The sequence below is a fragment of the Taudactylus pleione genome, unplaced genomic scaffold, assembly GCF_031769625.1.
Source record: "Taudactylus pleione unplaced genomic scaffold, aTauple2 ptg000015l, whole genome shotgun sequence".
Classification (NCBI taxonomy): Eukaryota; Metazoa; Chordata; class Amphibia; order Anura; family Myobatrachidae; genus Taudactylus; species Taudactylus pleione.
In genome coordinates this window covers 8,817,778-8,831,266 of record NW_028284417.1, presented here as the reverse complement: position 1 = coordinate 8,831,266, position 13,489 = coordinate 8,817,778, and the positions used below count along the sequence as shown (strand labels likewise).

General features: G+C 46.1%; 1 protein-coding gene across 4 annotated transcripts in view; it reads right to left on the bottom strand.

Annotated features, from left to right (window-relative positions):
- The window catches only part of MYO6 (myosin VI), a 305,891-nt gene that overhangs the window by 150,510 nt on the left and 141,892 nt on the right, over positions 1-13,489 (bottom strand). For all 4 annotated transcript variants that reach the window (XM_088471590.1, XM_088471596.1, XM_088471603.1 and 1 more), the window contains exon 10: positions 6,442-6,522. In XM_088471590.1, coding sequence (XP_088327716.1) covers positions 6,442-6,522 — 81 coding nt within the window. The remainder of the gene's footprint in view (positions 1-6,441; positions 6,523-13,489) is intronic.

The following is a 13,489-nucleotide window of genomic DNA, read 5'->3' as shown; positions in this document are numbered from 1 at the left end:
TCATCTGCCATGACAATACGTACGAAGATCTTCCACTCGCTGTGACCAAACAAAGAAGACTACGGCAGTCCAACCGCAGGGTCAGACACATCGATGAATTAACTTCACAATAATCAGCATAGCGTTACGTCTACCTATGGGACAGAAAAACAGAGAGAGTCCCATTAATTTTCAGTCAGATTATTATATATATAATATGAGATATGGTAAGAACTTACCCTTGTTATCTCTATTTCTACGAAGTCCATAGGGTTCCACAGGATACCTTGGGGTATAGGTGTGACGTCAGTCGCAGGGCACCAAAGAGTTAAGCTTTCAGCCTCCCAGGATGCACTAGGTCCCCCTCCTATACCCCGCCCCCGGACCAAGGCACCTCAGTTAGTTACCAAGCCATAGGCCGGAGGAGGAGAAGGAAGAGAGAGAACAAAGATCTGGACACATACAAGAATCACATTCTCACCAGAGGGAGACGGAAAACCGGTGACCAGAGCAAAGCCCATCTGCAGCACAGGTGCGACAGGGCGGGAGTCCTGTGGAACCCTATGGACTTCGTAGAAATAGAGATAACAAGGGTAAGTTCTTACCATATCTCATATTTTCTACTTCAGGGTCCATAGGGTATCCACAGGATACCTTGGGGATGTCCCAAAGCAGTATCCTTTAAGGGTGGGGACGCTCCTGTGCAGAAAGGAGAATCCGCTGCCCGAAGGAAGCATCCTGAGAGGCGAAGGTGTCAAACCTGTAATACCTCACGAAGGTATGGACAGAAGACCACGTAGCAGCCTTGCAGATCTGAACTGCCGAGGCACCACGTCGAGCTGCCCACGAAGGACCCACAGACCTAGTGGAATGAGCCTTCAGAGAAGGAGGGACCGGTAGGCCTTCATGAAGATAAGCTTCAGAAATAGCCATACGGATCCAGGCTGCCAAAGTTTGCTTTGAAGCAGGCCAACCCTTTTTACGGAAGCCATAGAGGACAAACAAAGCGTCCGACTTCCTAAACGAAGAAGTGCGGTCAACATAAGTCCTTAAGGCCCGCACAACATCCAAAGAGGCCTCACCCACGGAAAGACCCGGTGAGTTAAAGGCCGGAACAACTATTTCCTCGTTAACATGAAACTGGGAAACAACTTTGGGAAGAAACTCGGGCCGAGTGCGGAGCACTGCCCTGTTCCCATGAAAAACCAAGAAAGGGGGTCTACAAGAAAGAGCCCCTAACTCAGAAACACGTCTGGCCGAAGCAACGGCCAGAAGGAAAACAGTCTTAGCTGTTAGCCATTTAATATCCACTGAGCCCAGTGGTTCAAACGGCGGTCCTTGGAGAGCCCTCAGGACCACAGCCAAATCCCAAGGCGCCATAGGTGGAACAAAGGGCGGCTGAATACGGAGAACACCTTGCATAAAGGTGCGCACATCCGGGATTGTAGCAATCCTACGGTGAAACCAGACAGATAGGGCCGAAACCTGTACCTTCAAAGAAGCAAGGCGAAGCCCATGATCTAGTCCCGCTTGCAGGAAGGCGAGAATCCGAGACAGACGAAACTCCCGCGGTGCATAACCTATCGGTCGACACCACTGGAAGAACGTATGCCACACGCGATGGTATATCCTCGCGGAAGACGGTTTCCGAGCTCGTAACATGGTACGCACCACAGAGCTGGAAAACCCCCGGGACCTCAGCATGGCCGTCTCAACAGCCACGCCGCCAAAGACAGCCGAGTCAGGTCCGGGTGAAGACAAGGACCCTGAGACAGACTGTCCGGTCGTAGCGGCAACCGCAGAGGACTGTCCACGGACAGACCCTGAAGGTCTGAGAACCAGTGCCGTCTGGGCCACGCGGGAGCTATCAACAGGAGCATCCCTCCTTCCTGTTTGAATTTCCGGATTACCCGTGGAAGAAGGGAGACCGGAGGGAACAGGTATGCGAACCTGAACGTCCACCGGACGGACAGAGCATCCACCAGAGACGCCCCTTCGTCTCTTGTGCGAGACCCGTACACCGGCAACTTGTTGTTGTGCCGGGACGCCATGAGGTCGATTTCTGGAAGACCCCACCTGTCCACCAGTAGTTGAAAAACGTCCGGGTGCAGGGACCATTCCCCTGGATGAACGTCCTGGCGACTTAGAAAGTCCGCCTGCCAATTTAGCACTCCCGGGATGAAGACCGCTGATATGGCCGGAAGATTGCGCTCCGCCCAAACCAGGATCCGAGAGACCTCTACGAGAGCCGCCCGACTGCGAGTTCCTCCTTGCCTGTTTATGTAGGCCACGGTGGTAGCATTGTCCGACTGGACCTGCACCGGGTGACCCTGGAGAAACCGCTGTGCCTGCAGGAGAGCATTGAAGACCGCACGGAGTTCCAAGATATTTATTGGAAGCTCCGCTTCTGTCGGCGTCCACCTGCCCTGGAACAAGTGTGGACCCGAAACTGCTCCCCAGCCCCGAAGACTGGCGTCCGTTGTCAACAGGACCCAATTTGGAACCCAGAACGGACGTCCCTTGTTGAGGTGGGTCGTCTTTAACCACCACGCAAGGGACATGCGAACCTCCGGGGTGAGCACAATCGTCTGGAACTTCAGAGACTGAGGCAGCCCGTTCCACTTGGACAGGATCAGGTGCTGCAGAGGTCTGGAGTGAAACAGGGCGTATTCCACCATGTCGAACACCGACACCATGGAGCCCAGTAACCTCATCGCCGAGTGTAAGGACACCCGGCGGCTGTGCAGACAACTGCGCACCCTTGACTGTAAAGCAGAGATCTTGTCCTCCGTCACGAAGATCCTTTGCTGTCCCGAGTCCAATAAGGCTCCAAGATGCAGAATCCTCCGAGACGGGATTAGAGTGGACTTCTGCCAGTTGATTAGCCAGCCGTGCCGTTGCAGCAGTGCAATGGTCAGGTCCAAGTGGTGTAACAGGAGCTCTGGAGATCCTGTCACCAATAACAGGTCGTCCAAGTACGGCAACATGCGGACTCCTTGCAGCCGCAGAGAAGCCGCCATGACCGCCATCACCTTGGTGAAAACACGTGGTGCTGTCGCCAGGCCAAAAGGTAACGCCCGAAACTGGAAATGGTCGCTGCGGATTGCAAACCGAAGGAACTCTTGATGGCGCAAAAGAATAGGGACATGCAGGTAAGCGTCCTGTATGTCCAATGACACCATGTAGTCCCCAGGTTCCAGCGCCAGAATGATGGACCGTAGGGTCTCCATCCGAAACTTCGGGACCCGCAAAGACTTGTTGAGTGCTTTGAGGTTGAGAATCGGACGATATGACCCATTGGGTTTCTGTACCAAAAAAAAAATTTGAATAGAAACCCTGGCCCTTCTGGGAGAATGGAACAGGCACTATAACTCCAGCCTGGAGCATAGTGTGCAATACCTTCAGCAGCTCCGTAGCCTTGTTCCGGTCTGATGGTAGACCCGTGGTGAAGAATCGAGCCGGGGGTCTGTGCCGGAAGGAGAGGGCGTACCCATGGGAGACCACCTCCAGAACCCAAGTGTCTGTCTTAGTGAACGACCAACACCGGGAGAACTGCAGCAGGCGGCCTCCCACCCTGGGATCCCCCAAGGGGAGACCCGGACCGTCAGGCCGCAGGCTTGTCATCTGGCTTGGGGGCCGGACGTCTGGTACTCCATGCCTGTTTCCGGGGCTTGACCGATTTCTTAGGGCCAGCCTGTCGAGGAAACGACTGTGGTTTGGGCCTGCCCTGGGCCCTAGATGACCGAAAGGACGATGGTCCAGAACCAGAAGGAGCAGCGGCCGACGGGAGACAAGCAGATTTGGCTGCCGCCAGCGTGGCCACAATCTTATCCAGATCCGGACCGAAGAGAACTTCTCCGGTAAACGGCAACGCTTCCAGACCTTTCTTGGAATCTGCGTCCGCCTTCCAGGATCGCAGCCACAAGGTGCGACGAGCAGCTACCGCTGCTGAAGAAATTCTAGACACCAGAGTACTAATGTCTAGAGCCGCCTCGTTGATGTAGGTGGCCGAATCACGGAGATTGCCAATCAACTCCGCCTGTTCGGCCGGACAGTCGGATTCAAAAGAAGCCTCTAATGAATCCGCCCAGCGCTCCATCGCTCTGGCAACCCAGCAAATGGCCATAGCCGGCCGTGCTGCCCCCCCTGCAAGGGAATAAGCGGACTTCAGGCAGATTTCTACCTTGCGGTCCGTAGCATCCTTAAGGGAGGACATGGATGGCATCGGCAATGTGGCACTACGGACAAGACGGGTCACGTGAGAATCCACCTGTGGAGGGGATTCCCACTTAGCAAAATAATTATCCGCGAACGGATAAGCCACCGCCAGGCGTCTCTGCGGCTGGTATCTTTTGCCAGGTTGTTTCCACGCCTCCTCTAAATGGTCCACCAACTGACCCGAAAGAGGAAAGACTGTGGCATCGCCCTTCACATCTTTGAAAAAGGCATACTTAGATTTAGCCGCTGGGGGAACTTCGTCCTCAATCACCAAGGCTGTGCGGACCGCCCGAATAAGTCCAGGAATATATACTCTGGACTTAGCATCAGCGTCCTTAGTATGGAGAGGTTCCTGATCGTAAGGATCCAGAATCTCCCCATCATCAGACGTCCCTTCGTCATCCTCATAAGGAGCGGACAGAGACGCCACCGGCCTTTTATGAGGCCGCATCACAGACTCCCCTTGCAACACATCCGACAAGTGCTGTACAGAACTCGTCAGGGAGTTAACCCACGCTGGCTCCTGAGAACCCGGGAGCGGGGAAATAGGGAGACTGTGGGGTACCACCAATTGTCGTGGGAACCCCTGCATGGGTGACGACACCACAGACTGCTGGGACAAACCCATCGGAGTAAACGCGGGCTGCGGAGCTAACTGGCCCATTAAAGCTGTTAACGCCTGAGCGAAACAAGCCCAGGGCAGCTCCTGTACCGGTGCTGTAACCGTAATAGGCCGCGCCATGGACAAACACTGCCGGCAAAGGCCCTCCGCGCTACCCTCCCCCTCCGCTAACGGTACTTTGCACGTGGTACACTGTAGCCGGAGGGGAAAATCACTTTCAGACATGATGGCACCACGTATGTGACCTCTCTCACCAATTAAGTATTAAATAGGTGAGAGACCACCCTGCAGCACCGCACCGCAAGGGCTTTAGCAGAAAGAACAGGGACAGTAATAAAGCTGACAGTTTAGAGAAGAAAAGTTACAGGCAGCGCTAGCACAGTCACATACAATGCAGAGAAATAACAATTCCTGCACTAACAGCGCTGATCACTCAACTACACAGACACAGGGCCTGGTAGGACACAGCGCAGCATACACAGACCTGAGCCACAGCGGAGGAGAGGTATGCGGGGGAACCCAGACCACGATGCTTCCTTCCAGACTTCCAGCAGCGTTCACCATGCGTTGCAGAGAAGATGGCCGCCGAGGAGCAGAGAGAAGCTGGCCTGGGGGAGGAGCGCTGCCACAGGACCAGTCGGCAGCATGCAGAGAGGGCTGTGTGCAGCGGGGGAGGCGCCGGCTGTGAGACAGGGAAGGCGCGCTCCCCTGGCATGCATTTAACCCCTGGGACGCCGCAGCGCTACCGCTCTGCTGCGGTCCGCTGTCCCAGGGGGTAGTGGAAGCGCAGGTTGGTCGCCTGGCTCCACGCTGCAGCCAGTCCCCAGGGAGCCCCCTGCCTGGGGACTTAGGACCATGTGATCAGCGGGGACCCACCGCGGGACCCCGCTGCTTACCTCTGTCCCCCTTGAATCCGGCCATGGTCCGGAGCATCTGGGGTCACCGCTAGCTGTGACCCCAGATGCCCACCAGCATCCCCGGATCAGTACCGGCGTTCTGGTACCGGCGGGGTGTAGGGAAGACAGCATGGACGTCAGGACTGACTGTCCATGCTGTTCATCCAGATGTGCAGCCACAGCTGCATGAAGAAAAAGCTTCAGGGGCTCTTCTAGCCCCCACTCCAACAGGTGCACCCGACTCCGGCCGGGCACCAAACTAAACTGAGGTGCCTTGGCCCGGGGGCGGGGTATAGGAGGGGGACCTAGTGCATCCTGGGAGGCTGAAAGCTTAACTCTTTGGTGCCCTGCGACTGACGTCACACCTATACCCCAAGGTATCCTGTGGATACCCTATGGACCCTGAAGTAGAAATATCTATATCTCTATATATCTATCTATCTATCTATATATATATATATATTAAGGTAAAAATATGACTCCCAGCTAATGGCTATGCAAGCCTGAGTACATAAGGCCAGTCATAACCACCAGTTAGGGGTTGATGTATCAAGCAGGAGAAAGAGTGGAGAAGTGGACCATTCTTGTCACTGCTTCATACATCATACACCCCCATAGTCCCTTAAATCAATCCTTAAAGAGGGCCGATCAAAAAAAAAGTCATCATTATCAAACATTCCAACATGTTATATACTGTATGTGCAGGGAGTAACGTGGTTACTGTACCTCAGGACTCTTGCGGTTCTGTAGAATTTGTTTATCAGTGTCCTTAGTTGCAAAGTACCTGGTGCAGCCACGATTCAGATACTGTGGAAATACACAGACAGAACCATTTATATATATTAGAAAACTATTATTACTATCATTATTTTGTCATATACTGTATTTGACTGGTTGTGATCAATGTCTCCACACACATAAAGATATCAGTGCCTATCATAATAAAAAACGGTGTTGGTGAATGCATTTTAGGGTCATCTGGAAATCAAATTTTATAGTATTGGAGTATACTCACTGAAATGAGAATAAAAACACATGACAAGATTCACAAAAGCAATTAATGAAAATGTCACCAAGTTCAAATAGAAATGTATAAATGTTAAAGAAACACAGCTGGCATGACACATTAACTACAGAAAGGACATAATCTGAATACAAATGATAGAAACAAATTTGCAAAGTAACATGTATACACAACACAGATCATCACAAATGAATTTTAATTAAGTCTTTTCAGAAATTCTACTCATACATCTTAAAGACAAGGGACAACTACTAACAATTAAGCACACTATACCATAAGGGACAAAGTCAAAACTAAAGAAATCTCCCAGACACTAACTGTCCATCACACAGGGGCTATAAAGTTACATTACCTCTAAGGAAACGGCCAGCACACTCAGGGCCAAAAACAGGTTAGGTGTTACCACTCGGCTTTGCCTGACAAGTGTAACCTTTTTATCTACCACTGGATCACCTGTCTAGTGGACAAATTTATCAAGTTTACCGTACAATCTACATCACATGATGTAGTACGGCTACGTTTCACTGACTTACCAACAGCACAGTCATATAGCAAGCACGGCATTATGACGGAGCAAGTACCTTGCCTGCACTGCCACTAACACAGCCCGGACGGGACTACACACTGAGCGGACAATGGGATAATTTCCTGTATGCACAGCAAGCTTTATCTGCAGGCTTCATCCGGTAAGAGCTCATCAATGTGCTGTATGGCTCATACAGATCCAGTGAGATTGTCACACTGCTTGGTTTCATTGCAGACTGTTACAGATTTTCTCCACGCTGATGTCACATGCACAACACGTGTGAGGTATCAGAACTCTATATAATCAACAGGAGATTATTCAAGGCTCCCCTGTTTTTTTCAATCAATAGAAGGATGCTGAGCCCATCTATACAGTGTTTCTATCTATACAAGGCAACTGGATGTTATTACAAATTGAGCACACTATATGACATTTATTGTTGAAATAATTATGTTTTAGCAACATTGTTTCTGAATATTTTCCTACTGCTACAATGCATATTTATGATAGGTTGCTAAATTAATATTCTATTTGATTAAGCATTTATTATTTTCTATGCCATAGGCTCCCACTTATCTCAGTATTTTTTTAACCATTGGTATTCATTCATTCTTAGCGTGATTTACATGCAAAAGGGTTTTATCTTTTTTTTTTTGCACTATATGTTTATTTTTTTTTTAAATAGATCACAAAATAATAAAAGACAGAACATCAAAAGGTGGAGTAAAAGCCACAGACAGCAGAGACTAGTAGGGTTTTACCCTTTTTTATTATTCCGTACTTCTTTTATATTTACAATAAATAGATCTGACAGCGCTCCCAGTTTCTCTCTCTTTTTGCATGTACCCAATTAGTGAGCTGCTCTGAGATTTCGAAATAGTCAAATTACACATTTTTGTTCACTATAAAGTTAATCAAACAGTATCACTTACACAAATAATGTCCCAAAAATTTAGACAAAGTTAATTTAATAAGGTTGAAACATTTATGGCCGGATTCAATTAGCTGCAAAAATTACTGCGCGAGGAAAAGTGCTAGTAGCCTCTGACTTTCACGCCCGAGCCACTGTATTAGCCCGTGGTTAATTACCGCAGCTAATTGAATACGCCTCTTAAAGTTAATGTGAAAAATACAAATATTTTAAGTTACATTAGGAGGACTGACCCCATTTAGTATCACCATTTGAAATCCTAACTAATCAACTGGGTACAACTTTTTTTGATTAAAAAACGTACTGCTCTGCATTTTGATTTAATTATAATTTACAAAATGGTATTCATAACATGTCTATCAATAAAAATGCTTTAACTTAAATTAAAAATCAGGAAATAGATGTGAATCTGTTTGATATACAAGGTGGTAAAATGTGACAGTATCACAGATTTATCAGTACTGTGAATATAGGTTCAGGAGTTCACTTAAGAGACCAGAAAATTGGTTTAAGGCTCAGCTAGTCGTTAACAGCAATTCAAGTTACAGGCTGTCAAGAACAGGTCTAATCGTTAAGATGCCTTAAAGCATTTATCATTAAAAACATGTCCCATCCAAATTCATTTTTCACTAATCAAGTCTTTAAAAAAAAAAAAAAAAGCTGGGATTCAACATATCATGCACACTGTGCTAACTGCACAATGGGAGAGAAGAGTATTATACATATATCACCAGGCATCTAAAGCATTAGAAAGTTAAACATCTTACTCATAGACTTGGCTACAATGTGTCTTTTAAAGTAATTGTAGATTCAATAGACTTGACATTTCTCTTTGCAGTTTCCAGCCCACTGAGGACACAGTCAAATAGGTTTCATTTCAATTTTAATCATTCAGGAGGATATTTTTTTCTCTTTCTATCAGACCACTCTGTGAGAGTAATGTTCTTGGACTGCTAGAAGTAGACATCAGGCTTTAGAAGCCTAGTTGATAAAACCTGACTGCTCTCTTCAGTTGACTAATCAGCAATAGTCAGCACCCATCAGCAGGAGGTGACTGTAGGGGTCACTTATAGAAATTTCCAGCCCTTCATGTACAACTAATCCTGCTGAATAGTGCTGGCTATACACAGACAACATATGTTCTAGAACATGACAGTCTGCATTCTGATTCAAACAATTACTGCCATAATTCTGGTGAAATGCAGATTTTATATATATATATATATATATATATATATATATATACATACACATACATACACACACACACACACCCTTCCGTTCAAAAGTTTGGGGTCACCCAGACAATTTCGTATTTTACATGAAAACTGACTTTTATTTATCAAATGAGTTGCAAAATGAATAGAAAATATAGTCAATACATCGGCAAGGCTAGAAATAATGATTTTTATTTGAAATAATTTTGCCCTGCAAACTTTGCTTTCGTCAAATAATGCTCCTTTTGCAGCAATTACCGCACGGCAGACCTTTGGCATTCTAGCTGTTAAATTGTTGAGGTAATCTGAAGAAATTTCACCCCACGCTTCCTGAAGCACCTCCCACAAGTTGGATTGGCTTGATGGGCACTTCTTGCGTACCATACGGTCAAGCTGCTCCCACAACAGCTGAATGGGGTTGAGATCTGGTGACGGCGCTGGCCACTCCATTACAGACAGAATACCAGCTGCCTGCTTCTTCCCTAAATAGCTCTTGCATAATTTGGAGGTGTGCTTTGGGTCATTGTCTTGTTGGAGGAGAAAATTAGCTCCAATCAAGCGCTGTCCACAGGGTATGGCATGGCGTTGCAAAATGGAGTGATAGCCTCCCTTATTCAAAATCCCTTTTACCTTGTACAAATCTCCCACTTTACCAGCACCAAAGCAGCCCAAGACCATCACATTACCTCCACCATGCTTGACAGATGGTGTCAGGCACTCTTCCAGCATCTTTTCACTTGTTCTTCTGTGTGATCCAAACACCTCAAACTTTTGATTTGTCTGTCCATAACACTTTTTTCCAATCTTCCTCTGTCAAATGTCTGTGTTCTTTTGCCCATATCTTTTCCTTTTACTGGCCAGTCTCATATATGGCTTTTTCTTTGCCACTCTGCCTAGAAGGCCAGCATCACGGAGTCACGGAGTCACCTCTTCACTGTAGACGTTAATACTGGCGTTTTGCAGGTACCATTTAATGAAGCTGCTAGTTGAGGACTTGTGAGGCATCTATTTCTCAAACTAGAGACTCTAATGTACTGGTCTTTTTGCACAGTTGTGCACCGGGGCCTCCCAATTCTTTTTCTACACTGGTTAGAGTCTGTTTGTGCTGTTCTCTGAAGGGAGTAGTACACACCATTGTAGGAAATGTTCAGTTTCTTGACAATGTCTCGCATGGAATAGCCTTCATTTCTAAGAACAAGAATAGACTGTCGAGTTTCACATGAAAGTTCTCTTTTTCTGGCCATTCGGAGACTATACTCAAACCCACAAATGTGTTCGATTAGCTCAAAGGAAGGCAAATTTTATAGCTTCTCTAACGAGCAAACCCGTTTTCAACTGTGCTATCATAATTGCACAAGGGTTTTCAAAGGTTTTCTAATCATCCATTAGTCTTCTAACGCGCTTAGCAAACACAATGTACCATTAGAACACTGGAGTGATGGTTGCAGGAAATGGACCTCTATACACCTATGTAGATATTCCTTTAAAAAACAGACGTTTGCAGCCAGTATAGTCATTTACCACATTAACAATATATAGAGTGTATTTCTGATTAATTTAATGTTATCTTCATTGAAAAAAACAGTGCTTTTCTTTCATAAATAAAGACATTTCTAAGTGACCCCAAACTTTTGAACGGTAGTGTGTGTGTGGGTGTGTGTGTCTGTGTATATATATATTTTTTAATTATATATATATATATATATATATATATAAAGTAGAAAAAAAGGGGGGGAGTAGCACTCACCAGACTTCTTAAAAACATCTCTTTATTGCATCTCAGTAAAAATGTTACAACATTTCAAAATCTGACGTTTCGGTCCTGTGCATGGACCTTGACACGTGACCTTGGCACATGGCAGCATGCCTGGAGTTTGCCAAAACGCACCTGAAGGACACTCAGACCATGAGAGACAAAGATTGTACTCTTTGGCGTGAATGACAGGCGTTATGTTTGGAGCAAACCAGGCACCGCTCATCGCCAGGCCAATACCATCCCTACAGTGAAGCATGGTGGCGGCAGCATCATGCTGTGTTGATGTTTTTCAGCGGGAGAGACTAGTCAGGATAGAGGGAAAGATGAATGCTGCAATGTACAGAGACATCCTGGATGAAATCCTGCTCCAGAGCACTCTTGATCTCAGACTGGGGCGATGTTTCATCTTTCAGCAGGACAACGCCCCTAAGCACAGAGCCAAGATATCAAAGGAGTTGCTTCAGGACAACTCTGAATGTCCTTGAGTGGCCCAGCCAGAGCCCAGACTTGAATCCAATTGAACATCTCTGGTGAAATCTGAAAATGGCTCCACCGGTCTTTCCAGGGACTTTCACAAGAATTGCAGATATACGAAATAAAACAATATATATAGTGCAATATGCTTAAAAAAAGTTGTATATTTCATAAAAACTAAATAATTTAAGCGTACATAAAAGAATGTGCACAGAGTTTTAATCGGTGTAAAAAAAAGCCTATCTGAGCCAGAGGGAACAGCAGCAAACCATCTGGAGGATGAAGTCCTGGTAGTAACAGATGGACGAAACGCATCGAGGCTGTAATTTACTCTGACTCTGGGACCTGTATGTTTGGCTGCAGTTCCCTCTGGCTCAGATGTGGGATTTGTTTCCAGGATTAATCACTATTACAAGAAAGAGCTTTTAGCCCAAAGGTATCCAGTGGGCTTTATATATGGTACGTGAGGAGTTTATAGAATTTATATGACACTAGACAAGTCCAAATTTAATGCACTAGGAGTCGCCTTTTGCCTATATTTTATCACAGAGATTTTATTTATATTATATATATATATATATATATATATATATATATATACACACACACAGTCAGGTGCATAAATATTGGGACATTGACAGAATTTTCATATATTGAACTCTATTCACCACCACAATGGTTTTGAAATGAAACAAACAAGATGTACTTTAACTGCAGACTTTCAGATTTAATTTGAGGGTAATTAGATCCAAATCAGGGGAACGGTGTAGGAATTACAACGGTTTCTATATGTGCCTCCCACTTTTTAAGGGGCCAAAAGTAATGGGACTATCAACTCAAAAGCTATTTCATGGACAGGTGTGGGCTATTCCCTCGTTATTTCATTATCAATTAAGCAGGTAAAAGGTCTGGAGTTGATTCTAGGTGTGACATTTGCATTTGGAATCAGTTGCTGTCGACTCTCAATATGAGATCCAACGAGCTGTCACTATCAGTGAAGCAAGCCATCATTAGGCTGAAAAATCAAAACAAACCCATCAGAGAGATAGCAAAAATATTAGGTGTGGCCAAATCAACTGTTTGGAACATTCTTAAAAAGAAAGAACGCACCGGAGAGCTCAGCAACACTAAAAGATCCGGAAGACCATGGAAAACAACTGTGGTGGATGACAGAAGAATTATTTCCCTCGTGAAGAAAAACCCCTTCACAACAGTTGGCCAAATCAAGAACACTCTCCAGGAGGTAGGTGTATATGTGTCAAAGTCAACAATCAAGAGAAGACTTCACAAGAGTGAATATAGAGGGTTCACCACAAGATGTAAACCATTGGTGAGCCACAAAAACAGGAAGACCAGATTAGAGTTTGCCAAACAACATCTAAAAAAGCCATTACAGTTCTGGAACAACATCTTATGGACAGATGAGACAAAGATCAACTTGTACCAGAGTGATGGGAAGAGACGAGTATGGAGAAGGAAAGGAACTGCTCATGATCCAAAACATACCACCTCATCAGTGAAGCATGGTGGTGGTAGTGTCATGGCGTGGGCATGTATGGCTGCCAATGGAACTGGTTCCCTTGTATTTATTGATGATGTGACTGCTGACAAAAGCAGCAGAATGAATTCTGAAGTATTTCGGGCAATATTATATGCTCATATTCAGTCAAATGCTTCAGAACTCATTGGACGGCACTTCACAGTGCAGATGGACAATGACCCGAAGCATACTGCAAAAGCAACCAAAGAGTTTTTTAAAGCTAAAAAGTGGAAAGTTATGCAATGGCCAAGTCAATCCCCTGACCTGAATCCGATTGAGCATGCATTTCACTTGATGAAGACAAAA